At 40.8% G+C, this 16,557-nt stretch overlaps 2 protein-coding genes across 2 annotated transcripts in view; both read right to left on the bottom strand.

The window, feature by feature from the left end:
* Positions 1–2,712: 2,712 nt before the first annotated feature.
* RSC1A1 (regulator of solute carriers 1) lies at positions 2,713–4,915 on the bottom strand. The gene has a single exon (XM_078073765.1). The coding sequence runs from the start codon at positions 4,913–4,915 to the stop codon at positions 3,047–3,049; it is 1,869 nt and encodes a 622-aa protein (XP_077929891.1). The 3' UTR covers positions 2,713–3,046.
* Positions 4,875–16,557, bottom strand: part of DDI2 (DDI proteasomal shuttling factor 2) — a 33,193-nt gene continuing 21,510 nt past the window's right edge. The window contains exons 7-10 of the mRNA XM_036067051.2: positions 11,724–11,827; positions 10,006–10,195; positions 7,457–7,519; positions 4,875–4,947 (exon numbers count right to left, since the gene is read on the bottom strand). Coding sequence (XP_035922944.1) covers positions 7,503–7,519; positions 10,006–10,195; positions 11,724–11,827 — 311 coding nt within the window. The 3' untranslated portion in view covers positions 4,875–4,947; positions 7,457–7,502. The remainder of the gene's footprint in view (positions 4,948–7,456; positions 7,520–10,005; positions 10,196–11,723; positions 11,828–16,557) is intronic.

Raw genomic sequence — 16,557 nt, forward strand, 5'->3', positions numbered from 1 at the left:
AAATCTACAGCTTCGGCACAGCTGTCAGGTCACCAAGCACATTGCTGCACACGCGAATCAACTTAGGGTAAACTGCAGAAGTCATACAGGACAATCTTCTCCTCTCTTTGGTGAATAAACAGAGACCACCCTTGGAGGTGAGTGCTGACCACAGAACCGTCCATTACTGGTTGTGGCAAAGAAGCTGTCAGTAAAGTGGCCCGTTACTGTTTCTAGCTGACCAGTATCCGTATTTTAGCTACCAGAGGAGTTCACAATGATATTATCTTATTTTAAGAGAAGTTAATCTTGAATTTCTTCACTTTTTAAAAAGAGGTTATTTTAACTTTTTTTTTTTTTTTTAGTAATCTCTACACCCAACGTGAGGCTCGAACTCACGACCCTGGGATCAAGAGTCGCATATTCTTCCGACTGAGCCAGCCAGGTGCCCCAAATTTCTGCACTTTCAAAAAAACTGACAATGAAGGTTCACTAGTGTCATGTTCCTTAATTCCCTTTGTGTTTTAAGAACTGCAAAATTTAAAAATGATTCAAAATCCTAACAACGTCAACAACTTCACTTTCATACAAATGATGGAACAGGAAATAAGGTTTTAAAAATCGAAGCAATTATACACTGAAAAATAAATGATGAAAAAGGACAAGGATATCTGGCAAGTGGGTTCAGCTCATTCATTCAAAGTACTACTAACAAGAATACATGTACAACTATAGGCCTATTCAATTTCCTCCTAAAAATAAATACACATATGTAGTAAAAAGCTATTATAATAAAACCTTTTCCGGGCTGATATCCTATATTCCACCTGGGATTGATTCCCAAATCTCTGCACTGTGAAAACTGAGCGGCCAAGCCTCTGAGCAGTACACCACCACCCAGACAGAGCCTATGAGGCCCATCTTCACGCAGAGGCCTTTTTGGAGGAGTCTGCTGTCATCGGTAACTTCCCCCACCTCATACCAACCCCACTTCGCGACCTCAAAGATTTATAAGCTTAGAATAAATTCCCAATTACCACCCATAAAGCAAATACAGGGGCCATTGCATTGCTACTAGATTTTGCTTCAATCATAGCACCAACTACTTAATTACAATCACAGCTCTAAGAGTCGGTTGACAGAAATCCTATATGCAGTTTCCTAGTGCATCTTACATCTTTGGTGTGGGGCAGGCAAAAGGGTCTGCAACATGTGATTGTCTAAAAGAATATCTTAAAGACAACCTGGCTGACCCGCTGTTCTGAATGCCCTCTTGAAAACAGTAAACCACAACTCCTTCTGTCAACCATCTCCTAACTTCAGAGGATCATGATGAATCTATGTGACTTTCCATCACATCACTAAAGTCTCGTTAACACACAGACAAATATCACAGCAAAAGGAAAAGATGGAATAGGGTAGAAGAGAAACGTCTCTAAGTGCCCCCAAATTAAAATTTCAAAAACTCCTGAGATATGAGCCTCCATTTTGATTGTGCTCAATGACTCGAATTTTGATGGAAAGAATAAGCTTCCAAAGAGAGTAAGACTTTAGACAAAAATCATTTAACACTAAGTTCACGAATCACCCTTTCAAAACATCTATTTCAAACACATTGCGAACCAGAACTTGGAATCGGGAGTTATTCTCAAGATTCTTTTCAATAAAACCAAGATTTCAGATTCCTGCTAGGTACGTAAGAGTTTATTTTTCAGGAAAAACTACCTAAAATCTATCCAGTAGGATTATTGCACAGTGGGGCCCACAGGACAATGGTTTCCAAGGGCTAGTCCTCATATAAAAAAAGGCCACAATAAATACATCTATATACTATGCCCCACTCTACCTTGACATGGTAAACACAAATATGATGCATCTTGCTTTAAAAAAGAAACTCCTGAGGAAAGAAAGGGATGGAAATCTCTACCCAAGGCCACTTGAGTCAGAAACTGCAGTTACTATTTCCGGTGCCACAAAGGACACTCAACAAAGAGACTGACCATTCCAAGCACCAAGATGAACCAGTGACAAGGTTATTTCACTCAGATCACAGCTCAACCTGAGCTTTAGAAGAAGTTCCTAGTAGATGAGCTTCTAAAGGAAATAAACTGCTGGCGATCAACCCGTTAGCAGATCTTTAAGTTCCTCATTAATCACTAAAGGTTGAGGTGTGATCAGTAAGATGCTAGCAAACCCACTCTCTAATCAATTCCAGTGTTTCGGCCATTTTTCACTCCTAGTTCTTGAAACATCACCAGGATAATTGCAAATGGAATTACAGACTCTCCCCTTTTCTATCTGGGTAGCACCATGTTTCACTCTGATGTTGACTCCCCCGCCCCTCCCCCCCAGTGTCCCACCCCAAATACTTGGCAATCCATGCAGCAGCCTATGACGCACAAAGCAGCCCAAGTTCTAAACCCTCCCACCTCATCCCATAAAAAGGTCAAATCCTAACCAAACAAATAAAAACATACCACTCTAGGAGATATTAGTCAACTATTCTTCAATTTCCTGTTGTAACTGATGAATCATCAATACACAGAGCACTAAGTGTAATTCCAAACACCAAACCATGTGATCCAGTTTGTAAATGGACAACTGAGCCAACAAGCCACACCTTGCCTACAGCACAGACACAGCCAAAATGGGAAGCTGATTTGCTTTTAGCTGCATGGGCGGTGGGATTTCTCATGGCTTCTGCTTTTTAAAGCATTCACTCTCATTCTAAAATGGTATGCTATACACAAAACCATCAATTTTATTCCAGAATACATCATCTTAATGATAATAAAAAGCTTTTGTATGCACATTACTGCCAATACATTTAAAAAGGCCCAAATTTTAACAAAGAGAATAGACAAATTCATCAGACAAGAGATAAGTTACTTTGGCCGAAAAAAATCCTTAAAAAAAATCTGGCTCAACATTCTGCTTGCAGGTTTCTACATACACGTATATGTGGTGAGTGTGTATGTGTGTGTGTGCGTGTGTGTGCGTGTGTGTGCGCGCGCATGTATAGCTTTTTTAAAGGGAATGGAGTATGGTCTAGCCCCCTTTTCCATGGTTATGTAGGAACTACAATGTTCTTTGCTAGCAAAACAAGAAGTGCAAGGTCTGCATTTCCACCAACTCGATGCAAAGCCCCAAGAGCTTCCTGCAAAGTGAAGCCGGCACGGAGAATGCGGTCGATGTCTGCGGCGGGAAAAATTAATGGTGGAAGAATGGAGGGACTTGGTGCTGGTTGGCTGGGAGGTGGTTCACACTCAAGAAGTGCTCCTGCAGCTTCAGGACAGACATCTTCTCTGGTCTCAGGCCTGTCTGGCACTGGCTTCTGCGTGCCCGGACCCAAATCCTGAACCAGTATGAAATTGGACAAGGACTTCGCTTGCTCAGAAGTGTGACTGACTGCATCCTCCTCACCGGCTAAGGGTCTGCGTGGAATGTCTACACCTAAGGTGCAGTGTGACTGATTAGACATTTTAGCTGAGGCTAGAGTGGCAGAGCTGCTCTCCTTTCCAGATTCCCTAGGCTTGGGGACACTTTCCTTATCCGTTACTAGGCCATCGCCCGGATCCCTTACGGTGCTATTTTCTACTGCATCTACTCCAGCACCATTTGAAGTGTCTGGTAACTTCTCTGCCCTCACCGATACAGATATGGTGTGATGAAAGGTGACTTGTGAATGCTCTTCATTCTGGGCAGCTGTAAGATGCTCACTTTGGGTCCATCTTTCAGAAAGGTCCTTAATAACTGTTTGGCCCTCAGTTACCATTTCGGACTGACAGATAACTTCCCCAGATATATTTTCTGAAGCTGGTTTACTACTAATGACCAGAAGTTCATGGAGTTCCTTCAAGGCTGCTGTTAGAGATGAGCATGATTCCTCTGCTGACTCCACAGAGGGCTGAGAACTGCCACAAAGACTTAAAGAGGGGGAGCAATCCCCATCTTCTTTACTTGTTCCAGACATTTCAACATTGCTGTCTGGGAGCTGTAAATCCTGAGTGCAAACTGAATTACTCAAAATTTCAGACGAAAGGTTACATTTTGATGTTTCTACTTCCATCAAGGGATTATCTAAGGTGAGAGCAGATGCACCGATGTTCCTGACACTGGCATGCTGACCATCTGCTGAATTAAGCATAGCAACTAGGGACTCTTCAACTGTATCTACTTCCATAAGTGTTTCTGACTTTGAGCAGCCAAACCATCCTGAAGGTAGAGTACTTTCCTCTGTACCTGGAGGGTCCGCATTCTGTCGTAGCCAGTCTTCTTTCATTGTCGATTCCAAATCAACACTTCTTTGTTGATTCTGTTGCCTTTCTCCAAGAAGTTCAAAGTCCTCTGCGTTACAGAGATGTTCTCGGTCATTTAGAGCGTTCTGTTGTCCAACCCCGTGCTGTTCATTCCCTGGTTCTTTGTGCTGCTGAAGGCCATTCACCTGATGCAGGTTCTGATTTTCTGGATGCCAACCCTTCTCACCTAGAAACCCCGGTGGTTCTTGCACCCTAGTAGTTGTGACAGATACACTAGCTTGCTGTCTTGTGTGGAGATTGTGGAGATGAGATCTGAGGCCCTGGGTGCTTCTTTCAGCAGATTTCTCCATATTATCGGCAACAATGGCTTCTTCAGAGGAATTCTGCAAAGGTATGGCTGGACTCTGGTCTGCTGGAGCACTGTCTGCTGAAGAAGCACTATCAGAAAGATCCTGCAGAGGAAGATGTTCTTTCTTTTCAGAGGTTATCTGGAATTCAGCTGAAGCCTTCAAAGCCTTCACAGCTTTAGGTTCGATGCTGTCGGGGTCACTGGGCTTGATAGGGCAGACTGAAGCAGAGACAGAGTGAGCAAGACTCATAGGATTACCAATCTCAGGACTCTGTCCTGAAGGATGGGCTGGATGGTTAAATCCATCTGAAGTTGGTAATGATGACATTCCCAGTGAGGTAGTTTCTTTACCGCTTTTCTCTATATGGACCAAAAAGGAAAGGAGATTAATCAGCAGGTTACAAAGGCCACTAAATTATCAGATGATACAAATCTAAACAGGACAGAACAAAATCAGGTCCTTAAACTTGGGTTTGTCTTATATTCATAGACTTATACAAGAACCATTCCCACTGGGGTAGACAATTTAACATCACAGGATCAGAATAAGAGGTAGGTACATTCTTAATAAAACATGTGCCCTCTAATTCAGTATTTTTCTTTAAGTACCATTAATAAACATCCACATAGTGGCTGGGTTAGTGCTCAAGACTGAGGGAAAAGGATGTATCTTTATTCTCAGTGAGCTCAGAACTCTAGAAGAGAGTTTCTCCAAGTGTATTCTATCACTTGCCCTGAAGTCACCTGGCATGTTTGCTAAGTGTGCACATTCAGGGGCACTCATCCTTGGGAGTAAACCCATGAATATGCATTTTCAATAAGCTCCTCAGGTGATTCTTAAGCATGTCACAAATTTTGAGGACCTCTACACTGAACAATTCTCATGTCAATGCACTTTTAGTGTTTCAAATGTGAACACGAAGGTTCTAAACGACAATTCTAAATCCGGGTATATCTGGAACAGAGTGGGAATTATAATGAGAAAGGAAAATACGCTTGGGAATCTCCAGAAGACAGAGAAACATCCCATTTAATTCATTTCTATCCAAACTTCCTGAAAATCAGGATAAAACTACATTGAGTGTGGAGTCAAAGAACAAAAATAAGGCTAAAGGTCAAACATTAAATCCAATCATCACCTTACCAAATAGGGCAACTTTAGAAAGGATTATCAGTTACTTTATCACATTAACATAGTACAACTAAGTGAGAACATTTAAGTACTTTAAGGGCACGGTAGGGGGTGGTCCTGGCAGTGGAGGGAGATAGTCTGTAATGGTTTTTTGCCAGGCAATGACAATTTAGATTGACTGCAACTAACTGAGCCCTCACAGGATGGCAGGCTCAAACACCACCTCATGACACCATTAATCATCACTCCAACCCGCCTTTTGCCACGGATCCAGTTAAACATCGACCTCTACCGCAATTACTATAAGATCTTTAATTAAATGCCAAAGGCTGGTAACAAAGATTACTTCACAATACAATCTATTAGGGCAGATGTGACTCAAATGCTTCATGCTGATTAACATCCAATGTGGGGGGCCTGATCTTTAAGAAGGCACGAAGCAATCCAGTTAGGATTCAAACAGCTCTAAATCATTCTAATGCAACACTGGTTAACAGCAGGAGAAGATAAAGCACTAACTACGTCAGGAAGTTACTGACTTCTTGCAAAACAATCTGATAGTTTAGAGGTAAACGGGACAACAGTATTTATTTCAGTGCAAATTATACCCATTAGTGCCTAGAAACACAGTGATTAGTTTTATTTATCAATCTCTAGAGCTGACTCTAGAACTCTAGAGGTTCAACTGCGAGTTAATGCCAACAGAGAAGATGCGTTACAGTGAAGTATCCATGTGAGTGGCCTTCCGGCACCAGCGTGCCAGTGAGGACGACTGAGTGACGTCAAGGAGAACACGGCCTCCATGTGTTTGGTACTCACTATGAAAGCAGCACACAGTCCTCCTGTAGCTGAGAGGGTCAGTCTCACTGGCCTAAGTCCTAACTAGGGGAGCACCGGGTCAGTACTACAGGGTAGGAGAAGGGGATGAGGACAATGGATATGAAGGCTAATTAAACCGTGCCTACTTTTACCCCACCTTTGTAAGGAAAAAGGAAAAAAGAAGAAATTGAGTGCTAGGTATCTAATTACAACCAGCCTGCAAACCCCTATAAAGTCTAAGGTTGGTAGTTTAAAGACTCTTTCTTCCTCTTTAGAAATCAGCCGGTACGCTCAGGCTGCTGTCTCCCAGATTTATACTCTAGGGAAACGGGGGCAGAGTGCCTCCGGGGGAGAGTCTGTCAGGCTAGGGAGAGACAGAAGAGCCAAGTGTCAGCTCTTCTTTCTGGGAGAATAAAACCTCAGTCCTGCCCACGTTAGTGAACCTGTGTCCCTAGACAAGTCAGCTGGTCTAGGCTTCCACTTCTTCCTCAGTGGACTGGCAATTTCTACCTGTCTTTAACTCTATGTGGTTGTGTGCAGTGCTAGGAAAAAAGAACTTTCAGGTTTTCAGAAGAAACAGACTCAAGAAACCCCTGATGGTGTAGTTACCCCAACAACAATGCACTGTGGTGCTGACATTCTTGATTTGATATATTCGCCATGGCCAGATGGGCCGTTTTTCCTGGGGTTTCCCTCCCCTCCTTGGACTGTTCCAACGGTTGAGAAAACTCTGCATAGGAAATTGTGCTCAGTTACGTACGTATGCCAACACACAGATGCATATAGAGGCTAGCTGTAACCAGATTAACAAGGTGAAATGGACGGCAGAAGCTAAATTCCAAAACTGCTGCAGATACAGAGACTTTCAGACCACAGACGATAACTGGATGGAAGGCTTAACGTGGTGTCTATAAATACCTGGTCTGGGGCCCACTCCAGCTGCAGTACACACACACTACATGCATCATGGCTTCTGACGCTCTGTTTGAATTAGGAAACAGACAAGCAAACTTGGGTTAACAATGCAAACCACACAGCATGCAGGGTTTTGTCTCCATTCCTCTGCCACCTTTATAATCAGGAACTGGTAGAGTCAAGCTTGGGGAATGTTTCTGTAGTCTAGTTGGTTTAATTCTCTCACAATACATAAAGCAATGTGTCAACTTCAACAGATTTTTCAAAAGAACTTGGAAAGAAATGAACTTCACACACCCACACACACAGAATTCACGGGCAGACATGTGGGACGGGTGGAGAACAGCAGACCCGTAGATGGAATCACACGGTATGGAAATCTTAAAGGTGAGTGAACGCTTGTAACAGTCACTTTCCAAATTTCCTACTCAGTTGAGATTTATTTTTAGAAGAAAAACAAACCAAACTGGATTACCCTGGCTTATCTTTTAGCCAGTTTTTAGAAGATGTATTAGATACAGCTCCTATTCGGATTTATTTTTCCATTGATAGAAAAGATAAAGACACTCTGGTATAAGGTATCCACCAAAGAAACAGTTTTTAGCAAAAATACTTTCATCTACTATGTCCAGAGTTTTGATTTTGATGATACTGGGAAGTTGGTGTTCTAAACAAACAGGACCTGATGTAGAATTATTTCACTACTTAAACATAAAAATTAGCACAAGCCACGTATCATCAGTAACAAAAAGGCACGTGGGAAAAAACACATTTCCTTTTAATCCTTTTAAAAAATATTTTTATTTTTTAATTTTACTTTTAATGTCCTTAAAGTAATCTCTAAGCCCAACATGGGACTCAAACACATGACCCCAAGATCAGGAGTCTCACGGTCTACCGACTGAGCCAGCCAGGTACACACCTCCTTTTAATTCTTTCAATTGGTACATTCCCTTCACTATGCTGAAAACACCTGTGGTTTCTATTTTAATTTCCTGAACTTTTTATTACAAGAAGGTAATTACCCAAAGAGGGTAACTGTTAGTAGGTTAGAAAGCATTGCTATCATCAGCTAGTGCTTCTCAAATAAAAACACCAAATTGTGGGGGAAAAATGGAGATTTCACAAGATGGTAATACATCTTCATTTTATTAATACCCAGTATTATGACTAAGCTGACAAGTTACTAAAAACAGGTAAAACCTTCTAAGTGGGTATGTCAAACTCAGTCAAGCTTGCCTTGCAGGGAAGATTAAAACTATTAATTTAGTCTCTGTCTGGTGGTTCAGAATTCTCCCCTTCCTGCAAAACAGTTATGTCACAACCAAAGCTGTACTTTACACGTAAAACTCAAAGGTACCAAAAGGTGTGGTGATTAGGAACAAGGCCAGCTTGGAAAACTCTGTCTGCTACCCACACCCATTTTAAAGAGGCTCAGGGCTAGACCTCTGGGTGTTCTCTAAGTAAAAACACTGGCAAAATCTGGCTGCTTATTTTTTAAAGATCCTATCTTTCTTGTCTTTAGGAGAAAGCTATTCCCTGGACTTGTAGCTCTAATACATTTTGCTATACCAGAAAACACAGTGTGTGATATTAGTCACTGATGAATAATTACAGCTCAAGACTTTAAAATAACCCCACCTTAAAAGTTAATTCTCTTCAGCTTCTAGAAAATGTATCCCAGAGTCACTGTTTTATAACAGATGGGGAAAAATTATGCCATGAAGGTAGGATTTCAGCAAAAATGTGTCCTTCCACTTAGCCCAGAAAACTTGGCTTGGTCTTTAGATTTAAACAAGCCATGACAACTGAGACTCAACGAAAAAATGATTAGGTATCCCCATGTCAACAGCTGATCTACTGTTCTAATTTGGCCCAAGGACACACTATGCAATCTCATTAATAGCATAAACACTGTAGTTTGATTAGTGTTCAATTATGCATCTTATCGTCGGTTCCTCTGTCTATGGTGGCAGCACTTTCAGTACCTATTAAAAAGGTTGGGACTGCTTAGTCACAACAACAATGCCTTCCTTCAAAGGAAATGGGCCCAAGAAAAGGAAAATAAATTTTCAGGGAAACTGTAGAACTCAAAAGGAAATGTCTGCTTAATTTTTTTTTCTTTTTTAAAGTAGGCTCCACACCTAGCATGGAGCCCAGTGTGGGGCTTGAACTCATGACCCTGAGATCAAGACCTGAGCTGAGATCAAGAGTTGGACCCTCAACCGACTGAGCCAGCCAAGTGCCCCTGTAGTAATTTTTGGTAGGAAAAAAGAAACAAGATTTTTAAGGAAGCCTACCAAAATGTGCTTAAGCAAATAACTCCCTGATGTACCTGGTAACACAGCAATGGATCTGTCGAAACACCGAGGTTTTCTTTATTGGATTCAGAGACAGGGAGAGGTGGTGAGAGGACAAGGAACACATCCATGACAGGACAATGACATGGATTAGAAACTGAAAAGGTCCCCAACCCCTCTGAAGATCCAACCTCCCCCGCTCACCAACCAATAACAAGAAAAGTTATTCGAGAGCTTGGCCACTGCAAATACCTGCATCCTCTACGGATTTCTGAAGAGCTTCTGCTAATTCTTGGTCTGCGATCTCCTCCGGCCGCACATCCTCTCGCCCAGCCCCGTATGCCAATCGGGCACACTCTGGTAACTCTCCCTCAGGAAGGAAGGTGGTCTGAGAGCCTGTGGTGCCGATCACGAGTACATTTTTCTTGAGGTCAATGGAACACTTAGAAGGAAGAAACCAAAGACAGATGACAGTGGATAAAACGCCATGCAGAAAAATTATCATGAATTTAAATATTTAAGTTTTATTTCGTATTTAAATATTTTTAAGTATTTAAAGTTTATAGCAGAATCCTCTTCATAGGATGCGGTTTACACTTATTCATCTAACCCAAGCTCTACTCATTTCTGAACTTAAATGTAATACATGTTCATTGTAAAAATTTGGAAACATGCCAGGCATAATCAGCAGCCCCACTTTTTAGAAACATGTAAGTGACTTTTTCTTATAAAACTGAGACATACTATTTATACATTCACATTTACATTACTATTTACATTTTGCTTATTGCATAAAGTACAACTTATATTTAAACTCTATACCAATGATCTCAAAAGTGGTATATGGGCAAGGCCATCTCTACAAAAGTATTCTTTATTTCATACTTATGCTGCCCTCCTTTTTTGTATATTTTTCTGTGTATATGACATAGGACAATACACACATGCATGTTTTATATCTATCAAGTTGGAGAGTACTGGTCTATACCATGACTAACAAACGGAGAAAGATGGTGACAAGTTAAAAAATTGGGTTTTATTAAAACATGCATTCACTCATCCCTTCTACTTAAAATTCTGCACCTTCAGTAGAATATTAATGCAGTATATTTTATAGGAATTTAGTAATAAAAATCTTTTTAAAGACTACTAGTGACATAAAAATATTGACTAGATATGAAATATTGCTGTGAAAAATCTTATTACCCAGTGGACATTAACTGCTTCTTCAATCACAAGAGTTTATCTTTAAACAAATTATTAGGCTTCAGAGTGGAAATATAAATATCACTGCAAGCGAATATATTTACAAATCATCCTCCCTGTACTAAATAAACATTTCCACTCCCAACATCTCATGTACACCTTCCTTAATCCTGCAGCTCTTCTTACTGAGCATCGTCTGCCTAGCTAGTAAGGATTTACTAAACGTATACTTGCAGTAAAATCACCATCATGATGGCACCTGGGTGGTTCAGTCAGTTAAGTGTCTGACTCTTGACTTCGGCTCAGGTCATGATCTCAGAGCTGTGAGATCGAGCCCTGAGTCGGGCTCTTTGCTGGGTATGGAGTCTGCTTAAGATTCTCTCTCCCCTTCTCCCTTTGCCCCTCCCCCACCTCTCACAAAAAAAATTACCATCATGTGTTGTTGAGATCCCGCAAGCCGTCAAAAATTACCTGAGTTCCCATCAAAAACTAAAAATAACACAAGAGAACAAAGTTGCCCATTATAATCTCAAACAGATGGCAAGATTTAAAAGATTCAGAGAGATTTCACAAGAAGAAATTCTATTTCTACGGATACATAATTTCAAACCATGCATGATGACATCCTCAATTCAGGACCTTTCCAGGTTGGAGAAGCCACGGCTTCTCAGTTTTCCAGTACACACAACCGAGGGAGACGATGCGCTAATAACCGTGTAACACACAAAATGCCAATGCAAAAGGAAAGCGAAGCTCTTAACTACCTGATGCCGCTTCAGCATGTCCAGTCCCAGAAGCATGTCCATGGGCTGTTCCTCAAGTATAGAGAAAGAACACGCCAGGAAATCTCCTTCAATCTGAACCTGAGCTAAAGCACATTAAGAGAAGAGATTATGGATTTTTATTTTAATCTGTACTTTTTATTTATTTATTTTTTGAGATTACTGATTTTTGCTTCAAAAGCCTCACACAAGCTTTGGAAATATATCTATCATTCTGTGCCTTGCTTCCTGTAATCAGTCAAAGCCAGGGCAAAGCAAGAAACAGGTGAGTTAAGTATGAAAATCCAGTAAGCCCAACGATCGGTTTGAAAGCCAATGAAGGCACCAGCTTGTAAAGCGGATAGACTGGCACGACACTACCCAGAATACCCGGCTAGACGCATGGTACCATCGGGACACATGTTCAGCTGGTAAGGAAAGCTGGCCCTAAGTTCCTCCAATATTAACCACTTGCTTCCTACACGCTTACAAAAGGCTTTCTAAAAGGGAAATAAAATCTGTACATTAAGTTAGCCTCCAAAAAGTAAACTGTTTATTATTGCCTGTTACAATCAAGTTTCTATTTGTGAAAGCCGAGATAAACCAATGCCTGTGTTTGCCTGGAGCCTCCTGCTTTGCCTCTTTCCTTAATTAGTCCTCATATATATATATATATATATATATATATAATAAATTACTTTGTTGGGGCACCTGGGTGGCTCAGTTGTTGAGCGTCTGCCTTCGGCTCAGGTTGTGATCCCAGGGTCCTGGGACCAAGTCCCACACTGGGGTCCCTGCTCAGCGGGGAGCCTGCTTCTCCCTCTCCCACTCCCCCTGCTTGTGTTCCCTCTCTCGCTGTCTCTCTCTGTCAAATTAAAAAAAAAATCTTTAACAAATAAAAAAAATAAAAATTACTTTGTTATTAAGTATATCTTTTTTTTTTAAAGATTTTATTTATTTTTGAGAGAGAGCATGAATGCACTGCGGTGGGGGAGGGTGCAGAGGGAGAAGCAGGCTCCTCTCTGAGCAGGGAGCCCAACTCGGGACTCGATCCCAGCACCCTGGGATCACGACCCGAGCCGAAGGCAGACTCTCAACTGACTGAGCCACCCACGCGCCCTGTTCTTAAGTTTATCTTACAAACAGAAGAGTATATGAAATGTGTACAGTATAAATAAAGCCTAATAGAACAAACACCGATGCATTTATTTCCCAGGTTAGAAAACACAAAGCACAGAAATCCCCTATACATTCTACTGATCATAACTTAGTGACTTCTCCAACCTTCCCTACTATCCTGGTTTTTGTGTTCATCATTCCCAGCTTTTTAAATAATCCTTACCAGTTCTGTATGATTTCTAAGTGGCATTACTGTTTAACTTTGTGTTTTTGAACTACCACTTGCTTCTTTACCCAAAAAGTATTTTGAGATCTATCCCTGTACATGGGACTCTGTTTCTTTCACTTTAAATCACCCCTTAGAGTACTGTAATGTCTAATATACCACAACTGATTTATTGATTCTATTGCTCCGGGACTTTCTGGGTCATTTTCAGTTTTCTGCTGTCATAAGCAATGCTACCCTGAATATTCTGGTACTTGTCTCCTGGTGTGTATTCAGTTTCTCTAACGGTGTGTGTGTGTGTATATATATATATATATATATACACATATATATGATATATATATATCATAGTAAATGGAATCAGAGTTCTAGGGAATATTAGGCTCAACTTTGCTGGGTGATGCTGAATTTTCTAAAATGTTTCTAGCAGTGTATAAAATTTCTACTGCTCCACATTCTCACCAACACTTGGTTTTATCAGATTTAAAATCTTGCTAATCTGGCAAGTAATTTTGTATTTCCCTGATTAATAATGAACAAATTTTCATATATTTAACCATTTGGGTTTCCTGTTCAATAGTGCCTGGGGGCATCTGGGCAGCTCAGTCGATTAAACATCTGACTTCAACTCAGGTCATGATCCCAGGATCCTGGGATCGAGCCTCACGTCAGGCTCCCTGCTCAGTAGGGAGTCTGCTTCTCCCTCTGCCCCTCCCCTCTGCTCCTGCTCATTCTCTAATTTAAAAAAAAAAAAAAATAGTGCTTGTTCAGTCGTTTCTGTAATTTTTTTATAATTTTTTTTTTTTTTTAAAGCAGGCTCCATGCCTAGTGTGGAGCCCAAAGCAGGGCTTGAACTCACGACCCTGAAATAAGACCTGAGCTGAGATCAAGAGTTGGACCCTTAACTGAGCCACCCGGGTACCCCTATACTGTCTTTTCTCCTGAGTTGGAAGACAGACAACACACACAGAATGTACATATTCTGAATCTGAATCCTTTATTAGTCACATGTGTTACAAAAATTCTTTCGTACTGTGCATTTGTTCACTTTCTTTATGTCTTTTGATAAAAAGTTCTTAATGCGGCCAAATTTGTCAAATAATTTCCTTCTTAACTTTTTAAGGAACCCCTTCCCCGTGCAAGATATTCTCCTATATTTTCTTCTAAAAGCTCTGACTTTGCCTTTCACATCAAGGTCTTTCATCAACCCTGAACTGACATTTGTGTGTGATGTAAGACAGGGTCCAATCTCCAATTCATTTTTTCCACATGGACACCCAGCTGTCCTAGCACCGTTTCCTGAAAACTTCCCTCTGCTCTGTAAGATTTCCTCTCTCATTTATCAAGGTCCACATAAGCATGGGTCTGTTTCTGTTCTAGTTCTTTGGTCTTGACATCTAGAAGGGGAAGTTATTCCAGAGTATCTTGCCTATTCCTACAATAAATGGCCCATGTAAAATTTTAAGTTAGCACATCAGGTCTCACAAAAAAAAGAAACCTACTAGGATCTTCAGGGTTTTACAATGATTCTGTTGATGAAGAATGTGGGAGAATTACCACCTTCGACATCCTGAGGCTTCTTATCCGTGACATAGCTCCCCTTTACTTAGATTTCCCTTATAATCGTAAGGTTTTCTTCCTGCCTATCATAGCCAAAGCTGCAAATGCTACAGCTTGCCCAGCCACAAGGAAGGACACAAGAGACTGGTACTTACTTTACTTCCTCCTATCATCTTCCTACTTAAAACCACAGAAATTCTGAGAATTCAGACTCTGAAGGAACCATTGTGTGATAGTTCAGGCCCACGTATGTAGGGAAGTATATGTGAGGAAGATATTTAAACTATTCTTAGTCTATACAAATCGACAAAAGAAAACACAGAGACTCTAATAGACAAATATATTACAAAAGAAAGAGAAAAATGGGTAGAAACTATCACTGGCAATAAAAGAAACTTACAGTAAAAAAACAAACAAACCCTTTTTTAATCTGTACATTAAGGGAGTAAAAACTAATAACCCTTGATTGCATAAAGACCTCAAGATGAATACTGATTCAGTGCTGGGAAAGCTGCTTTGGTACAAGTTAGAAATACATCAAGAGCTTTTAAGTATTCATAACCTTTGATTCAGTAGCTTCACTTCCAGGAATTCTGACTAAAAAAAATTAAAATGTGCACAAAACTACACAAAAATCCACTGCCATATTACAATAAAATATTGGGGGGAAATTTTATCCTAAAAGTTGACCATTAAACCCATACAAGAGAATGCTATGCATCTGAATGCTGCTTATGAAATACCTAGTAACACTAGAGAAATATTATGAATATTATTTTTTCATAAAACAGAGTATAAAATTCTATACATTATATGACCACTTTTTTACAAGAATAAAACGCATGGAAAAAAAGGCCAGAAGGAGATTAAGTGGGACTTGGTGGTTAAGTCTCACTCAAAAGGATTTAAAGTATTAAGAAAAAGAACAATTTTGGTTAGAGATGAGGGACTGAACACATGTATTTATCTCCATTTACTCCTAAAAAATTCATAATAAAAGTTTGTTTAAGGTACAAATCACTAAGGACAAAAATAATGGAAGAAGCAACTGAAACACAATTTTGGAACAGAAAGCAGAGGACAGTAAGGAAAACCAGGAAGCAAGCCAGTTCACATGTCAGAACTCCCCAGAGGCTGACGAACAAGGACCTGTGCAAACAGGGGTAGAGGTGGGTCCAAAGCAGGAAGACTGGGTGAAGGTCTCTGTAGGAGGCACAGTTAGATCTTGGGGTTCCCTCTGGCCCTGCTCAGTCACGTGACTTCTTCCCTTCACCCCCACAGTAGACCAGAGGTTTATTTTCTCAAAAGGGTAAAACAGAGGTGGGCACGGAGGAAGACAGAGATACAACAAGCACGTAACTGAAGCCCAGGGGGATGAAGTTCAAGTTTACTGAGCATCTAGCCCTTTTCTCCCTTCCAACTTCCAGATCACCCACAACTGCCATGGCTGCCCACCCAAGTAATCTTCCAAATAGCCTTCTGGTGTCCCGGTCTTCAATACGAGCAGATGCCAAGGGTCACCAGACATCTGGGAAAACCATCTAATACAAACATCAAATAAATGCAAAACATAATAGAAAGGTTGGGAGGCAAAGTTGAGGAAATCTGCCAAACAAATAACACACCCAGGACACATGAAAGAGAGAAACAGGAAAGAAAGAAAACTAGAAGACAAGTCCAGGATAGGAGATTATCCCACCTAAACAACAGACATGGCAGGGTAGGGGGGTGGGGGGAGTGAAAAGTACCCAGTGCAGTGGATGAAGACAGATCTATACCTGAGTATATCACTGTGCAATTCCAAAACACTGAGGTCAAAGAAGATTCTACAAGCTTCAGAAATGGAAAAGAAATCTTTCACATAAAGGGTCAAGAATCGGGACAGCAGCCAGCTTCCCTACAGCAACACTGACAAAAACTGTGGAAAACAGA

This window comes from Halichoerus grypus, chromosome 5, assembly GCF_964656455.1.
Source record: "Halichoerus grypus chromosome 5, mHalGry1.hap1.1, whole genome shotgun sequence".
NCBI lineage: Eukaryota > Metazoa > Chordata > Mammalia > Carnivora > Phocidae > Halichoerus > Halichoerus grypus.